The 24,055-nt window shown below is 46.3% G+C and overlaps 1 protein-coding gene across 2 annotated transcripts in view; it reads right to left on the bottom strand.

The window, feature by feature from the left end:
• LOC147636994 (cell wall integrity/stress response component) overlaps nt 1-22,200 on the bottom strand; it is a 55,407-nt gene extending 33,207 nt beyond the window's left edge. For both annotated transcript variants that reach the window (XM_086800598.1, XM_086800599.1), the window contains exon 1: nt 21,955-22,200. In XM_086800598.1, the coding sequence (XP_086656724.1) occupies nt 21,955-22,177 (223 nt within the window). In that variant the 5' untranslated portion in view covers nt 22,178-22,200. The remainder of the gene's footprint in view (nt 1-21,954) is intronic.
• Between the last annotated feature and the right edge of the window lie 1,855 nt (nt 22,201-24,055).

Here is a 24,055-nt window from a genome sequence, read left to right as displayed (position 1 = left end):
CTACAACAATACAATCCATGCTTCCACAGGAAAGGCTCCGTTTGAGATTATTTATGGCAGAGTGGTCTTGCCACCCATCCTTCGTACAAAGGATGAGATTTTTGCAGCTGATGAATATGTTCGTGACTTGGATGTTGCCTTTGGTCAGGTACGGACAGCCATAGCAAGATCTCAGGATAAGCATAAAATGGCTGCTGACAAGCATAGAAGGGACATGGAAGTCAAAGAAGGTGATTGGGTATTGCTGAAATTTGAGAAGGGTAGGCTTCGGAAGAGGCCAGGACGAGAAGGATCATATCCTAAGCTTTCTCCTCGCTATTATGGACCCTTCAAGGTGATTCAGAAGATCAATGAAGTGTCCTACAGGCTTGCTTTACCTAGTCATTGGAAGATTCACAATGCTTTTCATGTGAGTCTATTTCGGAAATATGTGGGGCCAGATCCTGATGAGCCTGTCTCACAGAAGATCCACCAGAGATTGAAGAGCTTAAGGAGATCCTCCAGCCAGAACAGATTGTTTTTCACAAGGAGAGCAAGCTACCTGGCAGGAAAGCTTTCCAGGAGATACCTTGTGAAGTTTAAGAATTATTTCCCTATTGATGCCAAGTGGGTAAATGAAGATTATTTTACAGAATATCCGCAATTGTTGCAGGCATATCTTGAGGCTTTTCAGTTGAGGTCAACTCTTTAGAAGCCCGAGGGGATGTCACCAATTGCCCGACCATTTGGTCCATCTCCAATTTTTGTGTCTCGTTCACTTGAGGCCAGGCCGGTGTCTCGTGTGAAGAGGCCAATATTTTGCTGACATGGACGGGAGCCAGACTGGTGCCACCCGTGTGTTAGCAGGATGGTGTCGTATGGACGGGAGCCAGACTGGTGCCACCCGTTTATGACCTGGACTGTGTTCGACCCATGGGACTGTCACGCCATGGAAGAGCCAGTATTCATGCCGTGTTTTGCCTATGGGACTGTCACACCATAGGGAGACTCGTGCCTGGAACTGTGTCTTACCTATGGGACTATCACTCCATAGGAAGACCAAGTTTTTATGTTTTTATGTCGTGCCAGTTTTGTGCCGACAGATATTTTGTACTTGTTCCATGAACAGGAGATATGTCCATGTTACTATTTGCACATGCACACATATTTTGCATGTTTGAAACTGTTTTCGCATGACATGTATTTGTGTGTTTGCCTGCTTGACGTGTTACTTACTGAGCGGGGACGCCTGCCAGTGAGTCGTGAAGTCTGCTCTGTATTCTGACGAGTTTTGGTGCATGTGAACAGGTGGTAAGTATGTCGCACTTGTTGTTTTAATGTTTTATATTCTAACCCTTTAATTTATAAGGTTAGGTGTTCACATTTATTTAAAAGTGGGCACCCCCTTTGGGCACCCACTTAGGGGCCAAGGTGGGGAGCCCCACTTTTAAGTGAGTGTGGGGGTGGGCATGGTCACCTACCCCCACTAGTCCCCCCACATGCAAACGTGGGTATCACCAAAGTTAACGACACCTTAAATTTTATAAAAAAAGAGCCATCACCCTTCGTGAAGGATAGCTGGGCGTTCATTTCCACGCTTTCTTCAGATTGTTCCATCGCATGTTCTCCCAGGCGGTTGTGCGCTTCACCTGCCTCTCCCATACAGACGGCACATGCTTTACCTATACAGCTGGCGACTGCATCTAAGGCTGCTGGCTGCGTTTCTGTATAACTAGGCGGCCATCTCTTCCATCGTGGCTGGTGGCTGTACACGCTTCAAGTGACTGCGCTAATCCTTCAACAGGCGGCTGTATTCTCTGCACACCCAGGCGACTTCTGAACTACCCCCCAGGCGGTTGTGCGCATGATCACCAGCCCATGGCGTTTCTCTCTTGGGCAGCTGCACTACTAGTTGCTGCACTGCACAGCAGCCGGCTGTGTATTCATCACCAGCAGGCTGTGTGAACATCTCCAACACGCTGTATCCTGCAGCTAGGCCCTTTTTTTGTCTACCACCAGCAGGCTGTGCTTCAGCAGGCGGCTGTCCACACCAAAAGGCTATACTTTACTCCAGGCAGCCACTTCTCTCAACATGCTGCTGCATCATGGTGTTTCTCTCAAGTAACTGCGTACTAACACCATGAATTCTGGTCTGCCAACTACAATCCACAAGTAAGTGAATTTCAGATTCAAGTAAAGTATTTTGTGTTTGAACCTGATAAGGGATTCCCGACTCCCTATACGGCCAACACCCGTTCGGTGCCGGGTTGTCCAAGCTCTATTGGAGAACCTCGGTCCAAAGGTGCTGAGATCGGGAGAGCCAGGCGTTAGTACGAGAGCGCCTGTTGTGCGTGGTCTCGGAACACCAGTGAGGCGCTCTCCGCGGAGTCCAGTGAAAGCACAGGACCATAGAGATTGGACCACGCTAGTGGTCATTCTGCTTCGAGCATCTACATCGAACTTCGACTTCGAGCCTATTTGTTTGGTACTGTTTTCATATGTACATGGACATCATTTGGTTCTTGGAACCCATGGAGCATAAATATATCATATATTGAGGGGGGGGGTCGGCCCGTTCCGGCCCTAGTGCTGGTGTCCATCTTTCCATTTCATTTCATTTCAATTTCAAGTTGTATTAAGTTGTCCATTTCAAATTTGTGGTTTTAAAGTTGTGCTATTAAGCGTGTGGGTGTCCAACGGAGTCTTCCCAGTTGACGGGATCGGTTACAGGAATCCTTTCCGAAGCAGGCTTCCAGGCGGGCTTCAAAACCGTTGTAGTTGATTCACACTGACTTGTGTGGACCTCAACAGACACCATCATTGGGAGGATCTCTCTATTTTATACTGCTTGTTGATGACTGTACCAGATTCACGTGGGTCTACTTTCTTTCACAGAAGGACCAAGCTTTTGCACGGTTCAAGGATTGGCACATGATGGTGGAAAAAGAGTCTAGATTGTAGAAGGACCAAGCTTTTGCACGGTTCAAGGATTGGCACGTGATGGTGGAAAAAGAGTCTAGATTGCAGATAAAGACTCTCAGGGCTAACAAAGGGGGTGAATTCTCCTCGAATGTATTTCTCAGATTTTGTGCAGATCATGGCATCAAGAGGGAACTGGCCAATACAGGATCGCCTTCAAAGAATGGAGTTGTAGAACGCAAAAACAAGACTGTGGTGGAGATGGCGAGGACCATGCTGGAGCATCGTAATCTTCCTCTAACTTCGGAGAGAGGCTGTGGCAACGGCTATCCATACCCTCAACCGGTCTCCAACGACTTCAGTACCTAACAGAACTCCGTTTGAGGCATACTTTGGCAGGAATCCTGATGTCTCGCACTTCCGTGTTTTTGGGAGTGATGCGTATGTACATATTCCGAAGAAGCAGAGGGGGAAGCTTGACTCCAAATCCCACAAGCTTGTATTTGTGGGGTATAATTCTCTTTCCAAGGGATACAGATTGTATGATCCAGAAAGGAACGAGATTGTTGTCAGCCGGGATGTGGTCTTTGATGAGCATGTTCCTGTCACCAATTGGCCGACCATTTGGTCCATCTCCAGATTTTGTGTCTCGTTCACTTGAGGCCAGGCCGGTGTCTCATGTGAAGAGGCCAGTATTTTGCTCACATGGACGGGAGCCAGACTGATGCCACCCGTGTATGACCTGGACTGTGTTTGACCCATGGGATTATCACGCCATGGAAGAGCCAGTATTTGTGCCGTGTCTTACCTATGGGACTGTCACTCCATACGGAGGCTCGTGCCTGGAACTACCTATGGGACTGTCACTCCATACGGAGGCTCGTGCCTGGAACTGCCTATGGGACTGTCACTCCATAGGAAGACCAGGTTTTTATGTTTTACGTCGTGCCATTTTTGTGCCGACAGATATTTTGTACTTGTTCCATGAACGGGAGATATGTCCATGATACTATTTGCACATGCACACATGTTTTGCATGCTTGAAACTGTTTTCGCATGATTTGTATTTTTGTGTTTGCCTGCTTGATCTGTCACTTACTGAGCAGGGACGCCTGCCAGTGAGTCGTGAAGTCTGCTCTGTCTTCTGACGAGTTTTGGTGCAGGTGGTAAGTATATCACACATGTTGTTTTAATATTTCATATTTTAACCCTTTGGTTTATAAGGTTTTATATTCACTCACTTAAAAGTGGGCACCCACTTAGGGGCCAAGGTGGGGAGCCACACTTTAGTTGTATGTTTGTGGGGGTGGGTGCATGGTCACCTACCCACACCCCCAAAGAGCTGGCCGTCCACATGCAAGCGTGGGGAGCCAACCAGCACTAGTCGTGCAACTCCTTCTCCAACATTCATAAAAAGAGAGGCGACCACCCTTCGTAAGAAAGAAGACAGCCGGCGATTATCTTGTGCACATACTCATTCAGGCGACTACAGAACTGCTGCAGGCTGCCACCTCCATACAGCTACGCTCCCCCTCTACAGGCGACTCCCTTGGTCCAGCAGACTGCCCTTTCTTTCCTCTCCAACAGGCGGCTGCTTCCCCCCGCACAGCATCTGCTCTTCTTCCCATACAGGTGGCTGCGCCTGTTTTACCTGCAGGCTGCTCTGCCTATTCAACAGGCGGCTGCCCCCACCTGAAGCAGCCAGGCGATTCTTACCTCCAACAAGCACTGCGCTCCTCCTTCAGCAGACTGCGCCAGGCTGCCCACTGCACAGTAGGCGGCTGCGCACAGGTGGCTGTGCACAGCAGCCAGGCACCCCTTTATCCTCTAGCCTGATGTAAGTTCATCACGGGCAGGCTCTGTATTCATCTCCTCCAGGCTGCCTTTTCTCCACTGCAGTCAGCGAAGCATTACCTCTCCTAAGGCGGCTGCTCCATCTTCTTTTTGGCAAGAGGTTGTCTTCTTTTCATTCTCGATTCTTCAGGAGGCTATACCTTTCTCCATGCCACTACTCCTCCCGACGTGCTGCTGCATCTTGGTGTCCGTCACTAGTAGCTGCACACAAACGGACACCATGGGTATTGGACTTCCATCCTCCATCCTCAAGTAAGTGAATTTTCAGATTTAAGTAAAGTATTTTGTGATAAATCCGATGAGGGACTCTCTCCACGGCAACACCCGTTCGGTGCCAGGTAGTCCAAGCTATTGGAGAACCTCGGTCCAAAGGTGCTGAGATCAGGAGAGCCAGGCGTTAGTACGAGAGCGCTTGTTTGTGCGTGGTCTTGGAACACCAGTTGGGCGCTCTCCGCAGAGTCCAGTGAAAGCACAAGACCGTAGCGACTGGACCATGCTAGTGGTCGTTCTGCTTCGAATGTCTACTTCGAGCTATTTGTTTGGTACTGTATTCATTTGTACATGGACATCATCTGGTTCTTGGAACCCATGGAGCATTGTATTTGTTAAATACTCCCAATAAATATATCATATATTGAGAGGGGGGGGGGGGGTCAGCCCGTTCCGGCCCCAGTGCTGGTGTCCATTTATCTCGTTTCATTTCATTTCAATTTCAAGTTGTTGTTAAGTTGTCCATTTCAAATTGTGGTATTAAGTTGTGCTATTACACGTGTGGGTGTCCAACAGAGTTTTTCCCACTTGACGGGATCGGTTCCATTGGTATCAAAGCACGGTTGTTTCCCTCTTCCTAGTGGGGAAACGAACCTGTGTACTGGACACCCCGCTTTTAGGGACCAAATACAAAGAATGCCTTTACAAGGCCCATATGGGGGCCAAATGTACAAGTAAATATATGGCCGCGAAGCTCTCGAAAAGAGCTACGCGATGATCAAGGTCCGGAGGCGAAACTGGGACTTTATACCCAACAACCTCCCACTTAAAGGGCCAGTGAAGCTCCTCTAAGCTATGTAACTCCCACCCGCTGTACACACATATCAAGCTGTGCTTTTGGCAAACTTTTGGTGAGAGCATCTGCAGGGTTCTCATGAGTGCCAATCTTGACCAAACTGACCAAACCATCATCTAGCACCTGTCTGATGAAGTGGTACCGTACATCAATGTGTTTGGTACGAGCATGAAACATGGCATTCTTAGCCAGGTATATGGCACTCTGGCTATCACAACCAAGGACCGGAGCCCTCTCTGGCAATCCAAACTCTGTGACAAGGCGTGCTAACCAAATGGCCTCCTTAGAAGCCTCTGTGACGGAGATGTACTCGGCCTTAGTAGTAGAAAGTGCTACTATCCTCTGGAGTCTAGAGCACCAAGAAACAGCACCACCTGCAAGAGTATAGATGTACCCACTAGTAGACTTGCGGGTATCAGAATCACCTGCCATGTCTGAATCACAATAACCCTGCACCTCAAGTGGACCTTTACCATACATAAGGCATTTCTTCTGTGTCCCCTTCAAGTACCTCAAAATAGACTTTATAGCATCCCAATGTGCTTTGCCAGGGTTGGACATAAAACGACTGACTACTCCCACTGAATGAGCAATGTCTGGCCGTGTAGCAACCATAGCATACATAAGAGATCCACAAGCAGAAGCATAAGGGATCCCACGCATAGTACTGGCTGCATCATCATCTTTTGGGCAATCATCCTTGGATAGTTTAACATAGGGCTGCAATGGAGCACCCAAAGGCTTAGAATCAGCCATGTTAAATCTATCAAGGACTTTCTGGATATACTTCTCCTGTGAGAGGAAAAGCAACTTCTGTGCTCTGTCCCGTCTAATCCGAAGACCCAAAATATGTTCAGCTGAACCCAAGTCCTTCATAGCAAAAGCTGACTTCAGCTGGTCCTTAAGAGCTTCCAAAATGCTCTTATTCTTCCCTGCAAGAAGCATGTCATCAACATACAGCACAAGTATCACTGGGCTGCCATCTGCATCAGTTTTAGTATACAAGCAATGATCTGCATGGCTACGATTAAACTTTTGGTTAAGCATGAAAGCATCAAACTCTTTGTACCACTGCCTCGGGGCTTGTTTCAGCCCATAGAGACTACGCTTCAGCTTACAAACCAGATGTTCTTTGCCAGGAATGACAAAGCCTTCAGGCTGCTTCATATACAGCTCTTCATCTAAATCACCATGTAAGAAAGCTGTCTTTACATCCATCTGATACAGTTCTAAATCCAAAACAGCAGTGAGAGCAAACAAAACACGAAGGGTGGTCATTTTGACCACAGGAGAGAAGACCTCCTGAAAATCAATCCCTTCCTTCTGAGCATAGCCCTTAGCAACAAGGCGGGCTTTATACTTAGGCTGGCCGTCAACTGTCTTGACTTTGTACACCCACTTGTTAGGAATAGACTTCCTTCCTTTGGGCAACTCAACCAAGTCCCAAGTGTCATTTGCATGTAGAGACTTAATCTCCTCCTGCATAGCATGCTCCCACTTGTTTCGGAGTTCACAAGACTTAGCCTCTTTGAAAGTAAGAGGCTCACCCTCATCTGTAAGCAAAACATGTTGCAAAGAGGGATCAAAACGCTGAGGTTCCCTCCGAAAGCGAGTAGACCTCCGTACCCAATGATCATTGGCTGGTTGGGGGTCAATATCGGGAGGAATCATAATTTCAGCATCAAAAGGCTGCGGGTTTTCACGAACAGCCTGATTTTCAGCATATAGGGGTTGCTGCCCTACACCTCCAGGAGCATGAAGCGGCTGTCCAACCTCTTCTGGCTCAAATATCACGGACTCATTATCTTCAGCCCTTTGTGAAGCATCCTGGGGCTCATTTTCAGCATCAATGGGTGGCTGCCCTTGCTGAAATTTGACCTTTTTCTGATCACCATGAGAGGCACAAACATTACGGAGCAGCTTTGCCTCATAAAATACAACATCCCGGCTGCGAACCACTTTGTTGGTTGATGGCAACCACACACGGTAGCCCATCTCACCTTCATCACCGTAGCCAACGAAGGTGCCCTTCTCGGACTTAGCATCAAGCTTGTTCCGGTCTTCCTTGCGGATATGCACATATGCTTCACAACCAAAGATGCGTAAGTGGGCATATGAGGACGGTTTGCCAGACCAAACCTCCTCAGGGATTCCACCTTTCAAAGCTGTGTGTGGAGATCGATTGCAAACATGAACTGCAGTTTTCAAGGCTTCTCCCCAAAAATCCTGAGAGAGATTAGCTGTGGACAGCATGCATCGAATTCTTTCACACAGTGTACGATTATACCTTTCAGCCACACCATTTGAAGAGGGGCTATAGGGGGGTGTAAGTTCCCTCTTAATGCCATTATCATCACAAAATTTCTGAAATTTAGTACTAACAAACTCACCCCCATTGTCAGTGCGTAAGCATTTAATCTTCACTCCTGTTTGAGTATGAACAAATGCATAAAACTTTTGAAATGCAGCAAAAGCATCATCCTTAGATTTCAACAAAGTGATCCATACTTTTCGTGAGTGATCATCCACAAAAGACACAAAGTACTTTGAACCACCTTTAGATTTAATGGGCATGCTGCACACATCAGAGTGGACCAAGTCCAACTTTTCAGCCTTGCGAGAGGCACGAGAGGAGTAAGAACTCCTATTCTGTTTCCCATACAAGCAATCATTACAAAAATCAAGCTTGCTTCCTTTTGCATCAAATTTGTTCAAAGAGGACAAAATGGAGAGACCCTTTTGGCTCATGTGGCCAAGTCTCTTATGCCAAAGCTCCATGTGGGAGCGTACCTCTGCAAAAGCAATAAACTTACCAGACAAAGCCTGACCATGAAGGCTATATAATGTTCCTTTCTTGCATCCTTTTGAAATCAGCCTTGTGCCTTTGGTCAATTTCCATGTGCCATTTCCAAATATGGCCGTGTATCCCAAGGCATCAAGCTGGCCCACAGACAGGAGACTGGTTTTCAAACCAGGCACATACCTCACATTTGGCAGCACAAACTCACTACCATCCTGCAAAGTCAAATTCACGGTGCCCATACCTTCAATATTGCAAGCATGATCATTCCCCAAGAACACCTTTCCTCGGGAGCCTGCAGTGAAAGTTGCAAAACACTCCTTGATAGGAGTTACATGAAAAGAGGCACCCGTGTCAATAATCCAAGTCTGTGAAAGCACATCAGATTCATACATCAAGGCATGAATAACATCTGGTTCTGTGACATGCAAGTTATGAACATCAAGTGCATTAGCAGAAAAAACACATAGCACATCATCTGAGTCAGACAGTTCCTCTATGACAACACCAGAGGCCACATTGGCCTTGCTCTTGTCCTTTTCGAACTCTTCTGCTTTGCTGGAATTACTCTCTTTTTCCTTCTTTTTGTCATTTGAATGACTGGATTTCTTCTTCCGGTCTTGCTCCATCTTGTAAAACTTGCAATCTGGCTTCTTGTGGCCTTTACGACCACACTGGTAGCATGTAACATCAGATTGCTGGCCCTTGCTCTTGCTTCTACCCTTTGAATTGGTAGTAGTATTTCCCCGCTTGGTCGTCCTCCCTCGTGAGACATTTGCAGAACCGCTAGTCTCTGAGGTCTTCCTCCGGATATCTTCATTGAGAATAGCACCCCTGACTCCATCAAAAGTTAGGTTGGGATTTGTCCCAAGTGACACCACAAGTGTTTCCCAAGAGTCAGGCAAAGTAGTGAGCAAAAAGATAGCTTTCAACTTATCATCAAAAGCAGGCAATCTAGAATCCTGCATCTGATTAAGCACCCCTGTGAAAGTAGTAATATGCTCTACTGCATTCTTAGAATCATCAAGTTGCATATTCATGAGTTTCCTGATGAGATGTACCTGGTTCACTGGCGTGGTGATCTCATAGGTGCTTCTCAGCTTCTCCCAAACGGCATAGGCTGTTGTCAGCCCTTTGAGGTCTACAAGGACCTCATCAGCAACAGCCATCTGGAGATAGGCAACGGCCTTTCTGTTCAGGATTCCCCATTCATCATCTGTCATAGCAGCGGGTTTGAACTGCTCAAGTGCAGTATCACATTCCCGCAGATAGAGGATATTCTGAATCCTCACCTTCCAAAGATCAAACCCAGTGCCTGCAAACTTCTTAATCTCTAGTAGACCCTTAAGATCACTTGTAGACGCCATGACTTATCAAACTGACACTTCAGAAAGTAAGCAATAGCAAGATGTTATGTACCAGATATGGGTTGAATGTAGGATGCTCGTAGATTGATGAAACAACTTCAAGTGAAGGAGACGGCGGAAGAGTATCACCGAATGTCGATGTAAACCTGAGGGGCAGTATGTTGCTGTCTTTTGAGGGTTGCTCGAAGATCCTGGCTGCTGGAGGCGACGACGGCTGCTGCTAGTGGCCGTGGGGCTGCTGGCTGCAGCCCGGACTGCTTGTTGGTGGCCTTGGGGCTGCTGGCTGCAGCGTTGGCTGCTGCTGGTGGTCGTGGGGCTGCTGGCTGCAGCCCTAGCTGCTGCTGGTGGTCGTGGGGCTGCTGGCTGCAGTGTTGGCTGCTGCTGCTGATGGCAGCCGTACAGCAAGGAGAGGACAGAACATCAAACGCAGCAAAGAGGGGCAGCAGAAACGCAGCAACCAGCAAACGCAGCAAAGAGGGGCAACAGAAACGCAGCAAAGGGGGGAAGCAAGGGAGAGGAAAAAAAACGCAGCAGAAGGGCAGCAGGGGTGGAGCAGAAAACGCAGGAGAGGGAAGAGCAAGAAAAAACAGCAAAAAACAAGGTCTGCTACTAGAAAAATTTTGCCTTCTGAGTTGTCTCATGGAGAGACATTGCCATATGCAGAAAAGTCACATGCATCTGAGTTTCAAGTTCGTGGAGCACATGCCACCGTGCCTCATGAAACTTCTATGACGGCACATGGAGCCCATACAGATAGGGTTGCCCCGGTGGATAAGGGCAAAAGAAAAAGAGAAGACCATGAGTCTCATGCCAGAAAGCTCAAGGAATTCAAAGCAGGTGACAAATCTGTTAAGTTTGATGTCTTTCATGGAGAGCATGATGCTTCTAAAGTGTTAGCGTTTGTGGCACAGTTCGACATTGCTTTTAGCAATGAGGACTTCACCGAAAAATCTAAAGTACGCCATGCTAGCATGTTTTTGAAAGGGACCACTGCTCATTGGTGGATCACTGAAAAGATCACCAAGGATCCCATTTGCACCTGGAAGGAATTTAAGGATAGATTCTATGCTCAGTTTTTGCCACCAAATGCGGAGCAAACTCTCACTCAAAAGTGGGACAAGTTGGAGCAAAGAGATAATGAAAGCGTGCAACAGTATGTTAACAAGTTCTGGAAAGTGTTACTAGAAGTAACTCCCTTTATGCAAATCACTGAGGATGAAAGAAAGAGGAAGTTTCGCTCTGGACTGCAACCAGCATATCGTTCGAGCATTGAATTGCACCCGAAACATACTTTGCAACAGCTCACAGCTTCTGCTCTTGCTACGGAGCAACTGGTGCTCAAGATTAAACAGGATCAAGGAGGTTCAAAGGGGAAAGACAAGGCTGTCCCAAATCTGCAAAAGGGTGGACAGCCACCTAAAAAGAACTTCCGGGAGACCTACAAGGGTGGTAAAGCTGAAAATAACACATCTAAAGATCAGGGCCCAAGGAAGAACAAATTCGGCTTAACCCCGGAGCAAAGAGAGCAATAGGCCAAGGATGGAAAATGCTCTTTTGTGGTAGCAAAGACCACATGTTTCGACAATGCCCTGACCGCAAACCTAAGCACGAGGACAAGTAGACCGAGGCTAATGTACATGCAGTTCCTAATGTGCAAGGAAATACAAGTCATGATGCAAAAGAGCAAATGGTTTGCAAGGCTTGGTGGGGACAAATCAAGGATCAACCCGCACTATTCATGTTGATGACTGTGCAACCGATAACTTCATCTCTATGCAAACAGCAGCTGCATTGGATATTGAGGTTGAGAACATGGGACCTCAGATTGAAGCCGAAGCTGCATTTATTGGTAGAGAGATGCAGGTTACCCCATTGATAGGGAAGTTGCGCATCAATATACAGGGCTACCTTGATAATGAACATTTCCTAGTTGCTCCACTAAATGGATGTGATGTATTGTTGGGCAAGCCATGGCACCATAGGCTTGAGCCCCGCAAAGACTACAAGTCTAATATGATTTCTTTTATGCATAAAGGCCGCATGCATTTTATCGATGCTGGCAAAGAAGGGAATTCCATCCCACTTGTATCACACATCCAAATTAATAAAGCAATCAAAAAGAGTCTTTCTGCGTACTTGGTTTTTGTGCGTGATAGCCTTGTGCCAAATCATCAAAATGTGGATGCTATGTCTAATGATAGACTGAATTTTCTTTATGCATTCAATGACTGTTTTGCTGATACTTTGCCAGGAGAATTACCTCCCCAAAGGCCCGAAGATCACCGCATAGATCTTGTGCCAGGTAGTTCTCCACCCAACAAACCCGCATACCGAGTGAGTGCTGCACAACAAGAAGAGATCATGAAGCAAGTAAACGAGCTTTAGAGAAAGGTTTGGTTCAGCCCAGTTCCTCACCTTACTGCTCTCCTGTGCTTCTTGTTCAAAAGAAGGACGGATCATTCCGCATGTGTGTGGACTATAGAGCTTTGAACAAGCTTACCATCAAGAACAGATTCCCAATTCCGCGAATTGATGAGTGGTTATCACCAAATAAGAGTGGTTCCACAAGATGTCCATAAAACTGCATTCAGGACAGCCTTCGAACTATATGAATTTTTGGTAATGCCTTTTGGTCTCACCAATGCTCCTGCTACGTTTAATTGTATGATGGATAGGATATTCCGACCTCATCACAAATTTATTTCACAAGGAGAGAAAGCTACCTATAGGAAAGCTGTCCAGGCGATACCTTGTGAAGTTTAAGAATTATTTGCCTATTGATGCCAAGTGGATAAATGAGGACTATTTTGTTGACTACCCACAATTGTTGCAGGCATATCTTGAGGCTTTTCAGTTGAGGACAACTCTTTAGAAGCCCGGGGGGATGTCACCAATTGGCCGACCATTTGGTCCATCTCCAGATTTTGTGTCTCGTTCACTTGAGGCCAGGCCGATGCTTCATGTGAAGAGGCCAGTATTTTGTTGACATGGACAGGAGCCAAACTGGTACCACCCGTGTGTTAGCAGGATGGTGTCGTATGGTCGGGAGCCAGACTGGTGCCGGCGATTATCTTGTGCGCATACTCATTCAGGCGACTACAGAACTGCTACAGGCTGCCACCTCCATACAGCTACGCTGCCCCTCTACAGGCGACTCCCTTGGTCCAGCAGACTGCCCTTTCTTTCCTCTCCAACAGGCGGCTGCTTCCCCCTGCACAGCATCTGCTCTTCTTCCCATACAAGTGGCTGCGCCTGTTTTACCTGCAGGCTGCTCTGCCTATTCCACCTGAAGCAGCCAGGCGATTCTTACCTCCAACAAGCACTGCGCTCCTTCAGCAGGCTGCGCCAGGCTGCCCACTGCACAGTAGGCGGCTGCGCACAGGTGGCTATGCACAGCAACCAGGCACCCCTTTATCCTCTAGCCTGATGTAAGTTCATCACGGGCAGGCTGTGTATTCATCTCCTCCAGGCTGCCTTTTCTCCACTGCAGTCAGCGAGGCATTACCTCTCCTAAGGCGGCTGCTCCATCTTCTTTTGGCAAGAGGTTGTCTTCTTTTCATTGGCGGTCTCTCTCTCTTCTTCAGAAGGCTATACCTTTCTCCAGGCCACTGCTCCTCCCGACGTGCTGCTGCATCTTGGTGTCCGTCACTAGTAGCTGCACACAGACGGACACCATGGGTATTGGGACTTCCATCCTCCATCCTCAAGTAAGTGAATTTTCAGATTTAAGTAAAGTATTTTGTGATAAATCTGACGAGGGACTCTCTCCACAGCAACACCCGTTCGGTGCCGGGTAGTCCAAGCTATTGGAGAACCTCGGTCCAAAGGTGCTGAGATCGGTAAAGCCAGGCGTTAGTACGAGAGCGCCTGTTTGTGCGTGGTCTTGGAACACCAGTTGGGCGCTCTCCGCAGAGTCTAGTGAAAGCACAGGACCGTAGAGACTGGACCACGCTAGTGGTCGTTCTGCTTCGAATATCTACTTCGAGCTATTTGTTTGGTACTGTATTCATTTGTACATGGACATCATCTGGTTCTTGGAACCCATGGAGCATTGTATTTGTTAAATACTCCCAATAAATATATCATATATTGAGGGGGGAGGTCGGCCCGTTCTTCCGGCCCCAGTGCTGGTGTCCATTTATCTCGTTTCATTTCATTTCAATTTCAAGTTGTTATTAAGTCGTCCATTTCAAATTGTGGTATTAAGTTGTGCTATTACGCGTGTGGGTGTCCAACGGAGTTTTTCCCACTTGACGGGATCGGTTTCAGTTCCAATATCCACTGTCGAGGAGCCGCCACTTCTTGGAGATCCAGAAGAGTTTGATGATGACTCCCAGACCATTGCTCCAGTTGATCGCATGTTCCAGTATCCACTGTCGAGGAGCCGCCACTTCTTAGAGATCCAGAAGAGTCTGATGATGATTCCCAAACCATTGCTCCAGTTGATCAACCTCAGTCAGCACAGGAGGTTAAGCCCGCAGCTGGAGTAGAGCCACCGCAACGGCCGGAGGCTCCTCGATCTGTTTGAGTACCCAGGTGGTTGTTGGACACCCTTCGGGAGTCAGGTGTCACGGAGTTACCCTCCAAGTGGACCACAGAGGACGGCCCTCGAAGATCACACAAAGTCCGAGACAAAAGCAATACAGTAGAGCTTCTTCAGGTAAACTATGCTCTGATGTCTCGTATTATGCGGGATAAGGAGCCCACTTCCGTAAAGGAAGCCCTCTCACAGGATACTTGGAGGAAAGCCATGCACATGGAACTTGATGCCATCGAGAAGAACAACACATGGGAGTTGGTACCGAGGCCGTCGAAACGGTCAGTCATTGGTGTCAAATGGGTCTTTAAGACCAAATATGTGTCAAATGGGTCGATGGACAAACACAAAGCCAGACTTGTGGCTAAAGGTTATGCTCAGCGGCCAGGCATCGATTACGAGGATACCTTTGCACCGACACCTCGGATGACCACGATTCGGACCATTCTTGCCCTTGCTTCTTCTCAGAGGTGGCCCGTGTATCAAATGGATGTAAAATCTGTGTTCCTTAATGGTGACCTGCAGGAGGAGGTGTATGTTGAGCAACCTCCAGTCTTTGTTGTTCCAGGATCAGAAGGGATGGTTTACAGGTTACGCAAGGCCTTGTATGGTCTTAAGCAAGCTCCCAGGGCTTGGAATCAGAAGATTGATTCCTTCTTTGTTCGGACTGGATTTCAGAGATCGGTTGCAGATCCTAACCTGTATCTCTTTCGGGAACGCGGTATGGTTAAGATTATCATCCTTTATGTGGATGATCTCATTCTCACCGGCGGTCATGTAGAGCACATTGGCATGACGAAGGCTGCCTTGTCAAAGGAGTTTGAGATTACCGACTTAGGCTTACTCCACTTCTCTTTGGGATTGGAGATCTGGCAGGCCCAGAGGGGGTTCTTTGTCTCTCAGCAGCGGTATGTTCATGAGTTGCTTGAGGCCTTTGGGATGGAGAACTGCAAGCCTATTACTTCGCCAATGGACCCAAACACAAAGTTAACCGTTAATGATCCTTGTGAGCCCGTTGATGCCTCGCAGTATCGGAAGTTGGTTGGTTCATTGATCTGGTTGCTGAACACCAGATTGGACTTGAGCTTCTCCGTGGGGCTGTTGAGCTCTTTTATGCAAACGCCATTGAAGTCTCATTGGGACGCAGGATTGCGGATCTTGCGGTATCTGCAGAGTACGAAGGATCTAGGACTCTTTTACACAGGAGGGGATGGAGTCAGACTCCAAGGTTGGAGTGACTCAAATTGGGGAGGAGATCTAGACACGAGGAGATCTACTTCAGATCCAGACACGAGGAGATCTACTTCAGGTTACAGTTTTACCCTCGGCTCAGGAGCAGTTTCTTGGGGCAGTAAGAGGCAACCAACTATTGCCCTATCTTCGACAGAGGCAGAGTACCGGGCTTCTTGTGGTGCTGCTTGCGAGGTTGTGTGGTTGCAGAGGCTGCTAGGCGAGATTGGGTTTCCACAGAAGGAGCCCACAGTCATCCAGTGTGATAACCAGAGTTGTATAGCTATTGCTCGGAACCCGGTCTTCCATGCCCGGACCTAGCACATAGAGGTACAGTATCACTTTGTACGTGAGAAGATCTTGGCTAGTGACATCTTGCTACTTTATTGTTCGATGGAGGACAATGCGACGGGCCTCTTCACAAAGTCTCTACCTCAGGCTACGCTCAGGCGGCACTCCAGCTCCCTAGGGTTGATTTCACAGCCAGGAGCTAAGAGGGGGTGTTAGAAGTCATCTCCTGTCTTTATCAAACACCAGGGCCTCTGTTGTGGGTGTGCCCGCCCTGTATAGGTGTTTTCTCATTTTTCCTCACTCCTCGTATTTTTTCCCCATTTTTCCATGGTGTGGGTGGCTTCCACAGGCTGGCAGGAGCATCTGTAGTAGCTGGCCGACTGCACTCTGTTGCACATGGAGCTGGCCGACCTGCTCAGTAGGGGTCGTGGAGTTTTTTTCTGCTGGCCGGCTGGAAGTGCCCAGTCGTGTGGGCTGGCGGCACATCCTAGCGCTGGCCGACTGCAGTTTGGGGCCATATAAATAGGCCCCATTGCTCCCACAATGTATTCATTGTGGGGGCAATGGGGGTGAATACATTGTGGGGGCAATGGGGCTGTCTATTTTCTGCACTCTACTTGCTCTTGTGGTCTCAGATTTGGTTATCATTTCCGCTGCGTATTTTGATAGCCCCTACATGCCATTTTCATCCTCACACACACGAAGACGACATCTGGCGATCATCATCATGGCCTCTTCTCTGTGAGGACTCCTACAGTTCCATCGTGGCAACATTCAATCTCTAAAAGCTGTCATCAGGTGTGATCTTTCCTTGTGCCTATCAACATTAACATATGGCATTTTTATGTAAGAGAGACCCGTCGTTTTATCATCTTTAAAGCACAACACACCCTGGGTACTAATGTCATTCTACGAATGAAGGCACCAACTTATATCCGCTAGACACACTTCACCGTCTTTCAGTAACTTTTCTTAGGACGGTGGCTTATGGCCGAGGGCCCATACGAGTTCAACTATATCCACTACACACCCTCTCCTGCACCTATGCCATCTCCCCTCATTGATGCCAGAAAGATTACCTTCGCCGCATCTTTGCTGAAAGACAATGCATTCTTATGGTTTCAACGGCGACTCTCTAATGGGAAGACCGTCAGCACGTGGGAAAAATTCGAGTGTCATCCGTAAGCAGTTCATTCCTGCCAATGCGGATTTTCAAGCACGGTCTCGCTTACGTCATTTGACCCAAACTAGATCATTGGCCTCTTATATCTTGCAGTTTACCAACTTGGTACTGGAGATTTCAACATTGTCCCCATAAGAATCGAAGAAAAAAGGCACAAATCAGCACAACCAACCTAAGAGAACCTGAGAAGTATGGGGGGAGCTAGAAGGGGCTGTTTTTTGCAACATAGGATACGTTTTCAGAGGCACAGGTAGGGGAAACGAGCTCTCTAGATAAAAAAATGCTTAAATCATACAGTCGCAAGTGGAGTTGAATGAAACGCATTTCATTCATATGAAACGTTTCGTTTCATTCAAACTGACAAAAACGCGTTTCATTGCAACTATGAGTGGGAATATGCACTTCCTTTCTGGAACGCAACAAAACCATCCACTATGCATGTGGGAGACTTTCCAGAGGCTTCCGGAGGCTAAAAACCAACCGTCCTTCTAGGGACAAAAGTCACACTAAAAGGGGTGGTCTTCCGGAGACTAGAAACCAACCACACAAGCAAGAAAAAAAAAATCTTTCTTTTTTTTTTGGTTTTCTGGCTGAATCTTCACACTTGAAGAAGGCCCCTGTGCAGGCCTCCACCTCAAATGGTGTATTTGCTTCAGTTTGCTCTAGAATGAGTCAGCCTGTTTATTAATAGCCCATGACTTGCTTATGCATATTTAATATGCACCTTTCACACCTGTCCAGTGGCCCCCCCTACTGTGTGCTTTGGCCATCTCTGTTGGGCTTATCTAGCTTGCCCATGCTAGCCCACCTTGCTGGGCTGGCTAGCCCATAGCCTGGCCAAGCCATGAGGTTGGCCTACTAGGCTACCTTGGCCACATATGCTGGCCGATAGGCTGGCCGCCTTGCTGTCCAAGCCCCCTTAGGGCTGGCAGCATCCTAGCACCCCCTGCCCACTCAAGGGATAGAACCCCTTCCTCGGGTAGCCCACTCAAGGGATAGAACCCCTTCCTTGGGTAGCCCAAAGGGTTGTCCCCTTCTCCTACATGCATCTACGTGCTCTAACACCCACATGCCTAGTATCTAGCTACAAGACGAACACCTAACATCATTCCAAAGGGTGACTCAGTACGGCCTTGCACTACTTCATGTGCAAGACAATGCACACCTCACCAAGACCATGTACGGGACTTGGTACACCTCACCTTGGACACTTAGAGTAGAACCCTAGCTGACTCGTCCCAAACTAGGGCTCACATGGGACCACTTTCCACCCCAGGTTCTGCACCTGCTGTACAGATATGTCCACGTGGCATCCGGGTGCAGGATGCCAATTTCTTATCCAAAATGAATTGCCAGATAGCACGCAAGTTAGGAAAAGGATCCTATATGAATGTCATGACTCTCCTGCAGAGCAAAGCATCTAGGGGTACAACGAACATATGATTTAGTAGAATGGATGTTGTAACTATTTGACCCTCCTAGCTCTATTTCTCATCATGAAACCCATGCCCGGACACCAGACAGGTGGAAGAGGACATGGAGACAGGCTCCATAAGGTTTGATTAAGAAAAAGCACCAGTTTTGGTCAAAAAGCAAGAAAAGGCAAAAAGTCAAACTAGGTTGACAGCGAGCCAGGGGCACCACTGGCAAGAGGAGATTGAACCGGACCAAAAAGCTAAAAGCCGCTTTTCCAAAAAGCATCTCCAGGGCCAAAATGCAAGGCCTTGAAGTTAGAAAAGCAAAAGTTAAATAACTTTGACAAAAATTGAGTAATATTTTATTATTGAAAAGCAAAAAGGGAAAATTAAAGAGTAAAAAGGTAAAAGCAAAGCATGGATAAGCTTTTGGCCAAAAGCAGGGCCCTCTTCAAGTATAAAAGAAGCATGAGCCTCTCTTGAGCATCAAGTTGGAGAACAACCTCTTCATCTTTAAGGTGTTGCAGGGCCCTCTTCAAGTATAAAAGAAGCATGAGCCTCTCTTGAGCATCAAGTTGGAGAACAACCTCTTCATCTTTAAGGTGTTGCCATCTCCGTTGAAGCCTGGAAATCATCTTCTTGATCATGAACCAAACCATGGAGTTTTTCATCATTGCCCGCTAATTCAAAGCACCTTCATCGGTTGTAGTCCCATGTCATCATCTGTCCGTACGACTGTACGGGTCCGTACAGCCGTACAAACATGTACGGAACTATGCGGGCGTGTGCGGAGCTATACGGGCAGAAAAGTTCAAAAACCCTAAAACTGCTCCAAAAACCCTAAAAACTACTTTTTGGAGGTTTCTATTGCCCGAAAACCATTAAAACACGTTTTATATTAATTTTCTTGCTAGAAAGAGCTTTTCCATGGTTTTCTTTATCGACAAGACTATAGGAGTTATGGAGATTACTAATGGGATGAGCGAGTGGACTTGGACTTGGACTTGGACTTGGACTTGGATTTGGACTTGGACTTGGACTTGAACTTGGATTTGGATTTCGATTCATTGGACTTGGATTTGGATATTAGATCTGGTACTAGCCCGGTGAGAGATACTTGTGGGTCATCCCCGTGGTGTGCTCGGCTTCAGAGATCTTGGACCTAGACAGAGACATCGGCATCGACTTGGATATCCTACATCGGCATATATGTTTGTTTTGTATTCATTGATTGTATTGATCCTGGCTAGCGTGCCCGTGGATTGTTCCTGAATAAATTCCTGAAAGGGGACATTACTTGTTCCTCACTCAGTGTGGTGTACTATGCAAGATCCTATTTCCTTCTCTCTCCCCTCTCTCTATATCTTTATCTCTTGGACACGTGGTTGAGTCTGTCATTGCATGGCTTACAAAAGTTTTATTGGCCTAAGATGAACGCGTATGTTCAATAGTATGTGGTAAAGTGTCGTCGATGTCAAGTGAATAAGGCTAAACACCTTAGGTCTAGATATTTGTTACATCCTCTAGAGACTCATGAGGTAAATGGCAGAGTATTTCCATGGACTTCATCGTAGGTTTGATACATACCAACAGAGGGCATGATGCTAACTGGGTGGTGATAGACAGATTGACGAAGATGGAATGATTTTTACCTACAAAAGTGACGATGAAGACCACAGAATCGCCGCAACAATTTGTTGAGAAGCTCTTCAAGTCATATGGACTACTTATGATATAGTCACTGATAGCCAGTCCAAGTTTTTTGGACATTTCTGGCAGCTAGTTTTCCAAAGATTGGAGACTACGCTAAGTATGAGTTCTTTTGACCATCCTCAGTCTAATGGGCAAATAGAGAGGGTGAATCAAGTTTTGGAGGATATGCTTCGTGCATGTCTCCAAAAGAACATCAGAAGTACATCCCAATAGTCGTAATAGTGCTAAGCATGCAACTATTGATTACAGTCCGTTTAGGCTGACGTACGGACACCAAACTAGATCTCAAGTAACAAATGGACTTAAGAATATTCAAATTAATGCGACTAGATATGAAAGAAATGCTAGTCAATGCACAAGAGGCTTTCATAAGCGCACAAGATCATGCACGGTTTTATGCTGATAGGTAGCGTTCACCCTAGGTACTGTGATCGAGGTTGCTTGTGGACTAGAGTTGCCTTCGAATGTGAGTCTATCCAGTCTTTCATGTCAGTAGACTGAAAAAGATTGAGGTTGCTTGTGGACTAGAGTTGCCTTCGAATGTGAAAGTCTATCTAGTCTTTCATGTCACTCGACTGAAAAAGATGTTGGGAGCTGAGGATAACCTTGTTTGTTACCCCTCAAGAACTTGTTGAGACTGAGGAATTGTCCTGTGTTTCACATGAACTCAAGAGGATGATAGATTTGAGAGAAAGACAACTTAGGAAACAAGTTGATCCTTGAATATAAGATTAAGTGAAAAGATAGGACTGAGGAGGACTTCGACTTGGGAGACAGCAACTAGATTGAGTAAGCACTTTCCTAATTTCGTTTAAGAGTAAATGTTTGAAGAGGGGAAGAATGTTATGTACCTGGACACTAATCTACACGTTAGGAATCTAATCCAACGGGGTTAGGGAACCCCTGGGATTAGGGATTAGCAAACCGATACTTGGCTAGAATTCCTAGATTGATAAAATAAGCTTAATGGCCTTTTATAGCAAGTTAGCGATTTATAGCATAGTTATCACTATATAAGTGACAACTTGGGTTATTATCAAACATAGTGCTGTAGGTCTAGCTTGGACCAAGTGAGCAGACATGCTCATGCCAAGCATATGGCGAGTTCGTAGGTTTGCATGTTGAAGGCCTGCGGAGGGGAGGCTTTGGTGGTATGGGACGCCGGAGTTAGACACATTGAGCAAGAAGCCCTAGCCTTGGCTCAGGGGAGATCGGTGGATGCCGGTAGCGGTTGGGAGGTGACCTAGTCTCCTACCTCATGATTTGGTTTAGGACTAACCTTGGTTTTCAGCTCCGTTTAGGGCAGATTTTGCGAAGGACTGTAGAATGTAAAAGACGTACACAAGCCAGGCAAATAAGCATAGACTAGACTTGTCATATAAGGAAGGAAATTGGGTATTTCCTAGGATCATGACGTAGAGGCTCAAGCAAATGGGCCAAAGTCTCCCAAAATTGTCTTTTCACAGTTTTGGTCCTTTTCCCATCATTAAAAGAACAGTAAGGTTAGGACTAAAAGGTAGTACAAAGAGATTATATACAGTTTAAAAGGAAAACCATATTACAAAGAGATTAAACAAGCTTAGGAGAAGGAGGCGTGTACCTAAGCTGGGAGGACTCCATCTTTTGCCAGAGGTTGGGAAGCCGAATCCGCCAGAAGAGCTGTAGGAGAGTGGCGGTGTGGCCCAACGGGAAAGGGGGCGATGCGAGAAGCAACAAAAAGCAACAAGTGTACGAGACGGAGACGGTGCCGTACACCAACAAGGGGACGGAAAAGCGCGAGCAAGCGTGAGCTCCATTCTGTCGCTACTTGCGTTCGATCGCATTTAACATGCCAAAACAAAGGCACGAAATTTTTTTACAAAAAAGCGCTGAATTATATTAGAATAACTTGCTTTTTTTGGATCAATAATAATTATATATGTATTAACTTAAAAACTGCGGTACAACCAAGTCAAATCTACACTATTACACTATTGATCTTTACAAATCATTTTTGTCTTCATTCAGAATTTTACACAGAAAATCCCATCACTCTTTCTCTATCAAAAAGCAAGACTGTTCCCACGATATCTGATACCCCAGCAGGATGTTGACCTCCATCATTGCTTCTGTAGTGCATCCATGAGGGGATTGTTTTTCCCACATTCCCCCTTTCTTAGACCGAATCTTAACAGTGGGTCTGGTTCCCACAAGGTTTTCTAAAATGGCAACAAAAGTATGATCATCGTGCTTTACTTTACGGTACCACCTTTGAGCTCTTGGTCCAAATTTGGGGGGTCTCTTCTTCCCTTCCCAACACCTCACCTACAGCATACAAATCAGCATTAGGAACTTACTCCTAGTATGTTTGAAGCTCCACCAAACCCTGGGCAGGACTCAAATGATATTCCTTTGCAGATTCTCTATCAACACATCCAGCTTAGTGCATCTTATCTTATTCACATTGCATACAGACCAGCACATACACACACTTATGCATCAAGTTTAACTCTTGCAAGCCAGTACATACAACCTTCATAAACACAATGGCATTCCTATTAGACCAAATTTCCCACAGAATACAAGCTCTAATGATATTAAAAAGCAAACCAGTATGTTCATCACTAAATGTTTGAATACCCAAGCTCATCTCTATCCATTTTGATAGCTTGGACCAAGTTCCTCTGAGTGTTGGGCAGTCCCAAAACACATGTTTACCATCTTCAAGTGATGACCTGCACACCTGGGACAAATATCACTAGAGATATTTCACTTTTGAAGTTTGGAGCCAATAAGCAATGCCCACATACATACCTTCCACATAAAGACTTGAAATTTCTCAGGAATCTGGCTATCCCAAAGGAGTTTTCACCTCTTTTTCCAACTGGAGGGGCTCCAATTGACTTTCCAAATTTTATTGTAATACATCACATTGGCATCCCCTTTTCTCATTAGTGAGTATAGTTCTCTGGTTATGCCATCCTTTAGCTTGATACCATTAAGCCAAGCCCAATCTTTAATCCAGACTGAAATATCAATAGCAGTAGAGCACAGCTCCCTTTGAGTCAAATCTAGTACCTAGGCTATCAAATCACTCTCCCTTCTAGATAAATGATATTCCAAAATTAAATGGTCCACATCCTTCCACCCTACCACATCCCAATCCTAACAGTCATGCAAGTTATTGAGTTTCTTTACAGCAAATATATCAAGTAAAGCCAAAGGGGGGTTAAATTTATGTGTCCACCAAATACCCAAACTGAACATAGAGTTGCCAATCAGTCTTTCCAACTTTTGCTTAACATTTTGCAAACTGCTAAACTAGTAACCTTAAGAGGAGCAAATGAGAAGAGTTTATCCTTCCAATTTAAGTCCACCCATTTACCTTTAGCCATCACATCAAAGAGCTCAACCAGTTCCCTCATCATTAGTGCCCAAGTAGTGTTCTGAGATAAACATCTAGGAAGCATCAGAGCAGTTCTTGCAATGCAATGAGTGCAGATGAATAATACCAATGCCCTCTTCTCCTTTAGGAACTGTCATTTTGTCCCATGCTACCCAAGCAAAGACTTTTTTAGTTCCATTGCCATTTCTCCATAGAAAGTCTCTAACAGGTCTTATGACTTTCTTCCAATGACACTTACCAATATCCAACACAGGGCAAAGGAACATAAAATAAGCATTCACAGCACTGTATTGTAGATATCAACCCTACTGTGGAA

The sequence above is a fragment of the Cibotium barometz genome, chromosome 7, assembly GCF_041138505.1.
Source record: "Cibotium barometz isolate CiBa-2024 chromosome 7, ASM4113850v1, whole genome shotgun sequence".
Taxonomy (NCBI): Eukaryota; Viridiplantae; Streptophyta; class Polypodiopsida; order Cyatheales; family Cibotiaceae; genus Cibotium; species Cibotium barometz.
This window is presented reverse-complemented; position numbering and strand designations above follow the sequence as displayed.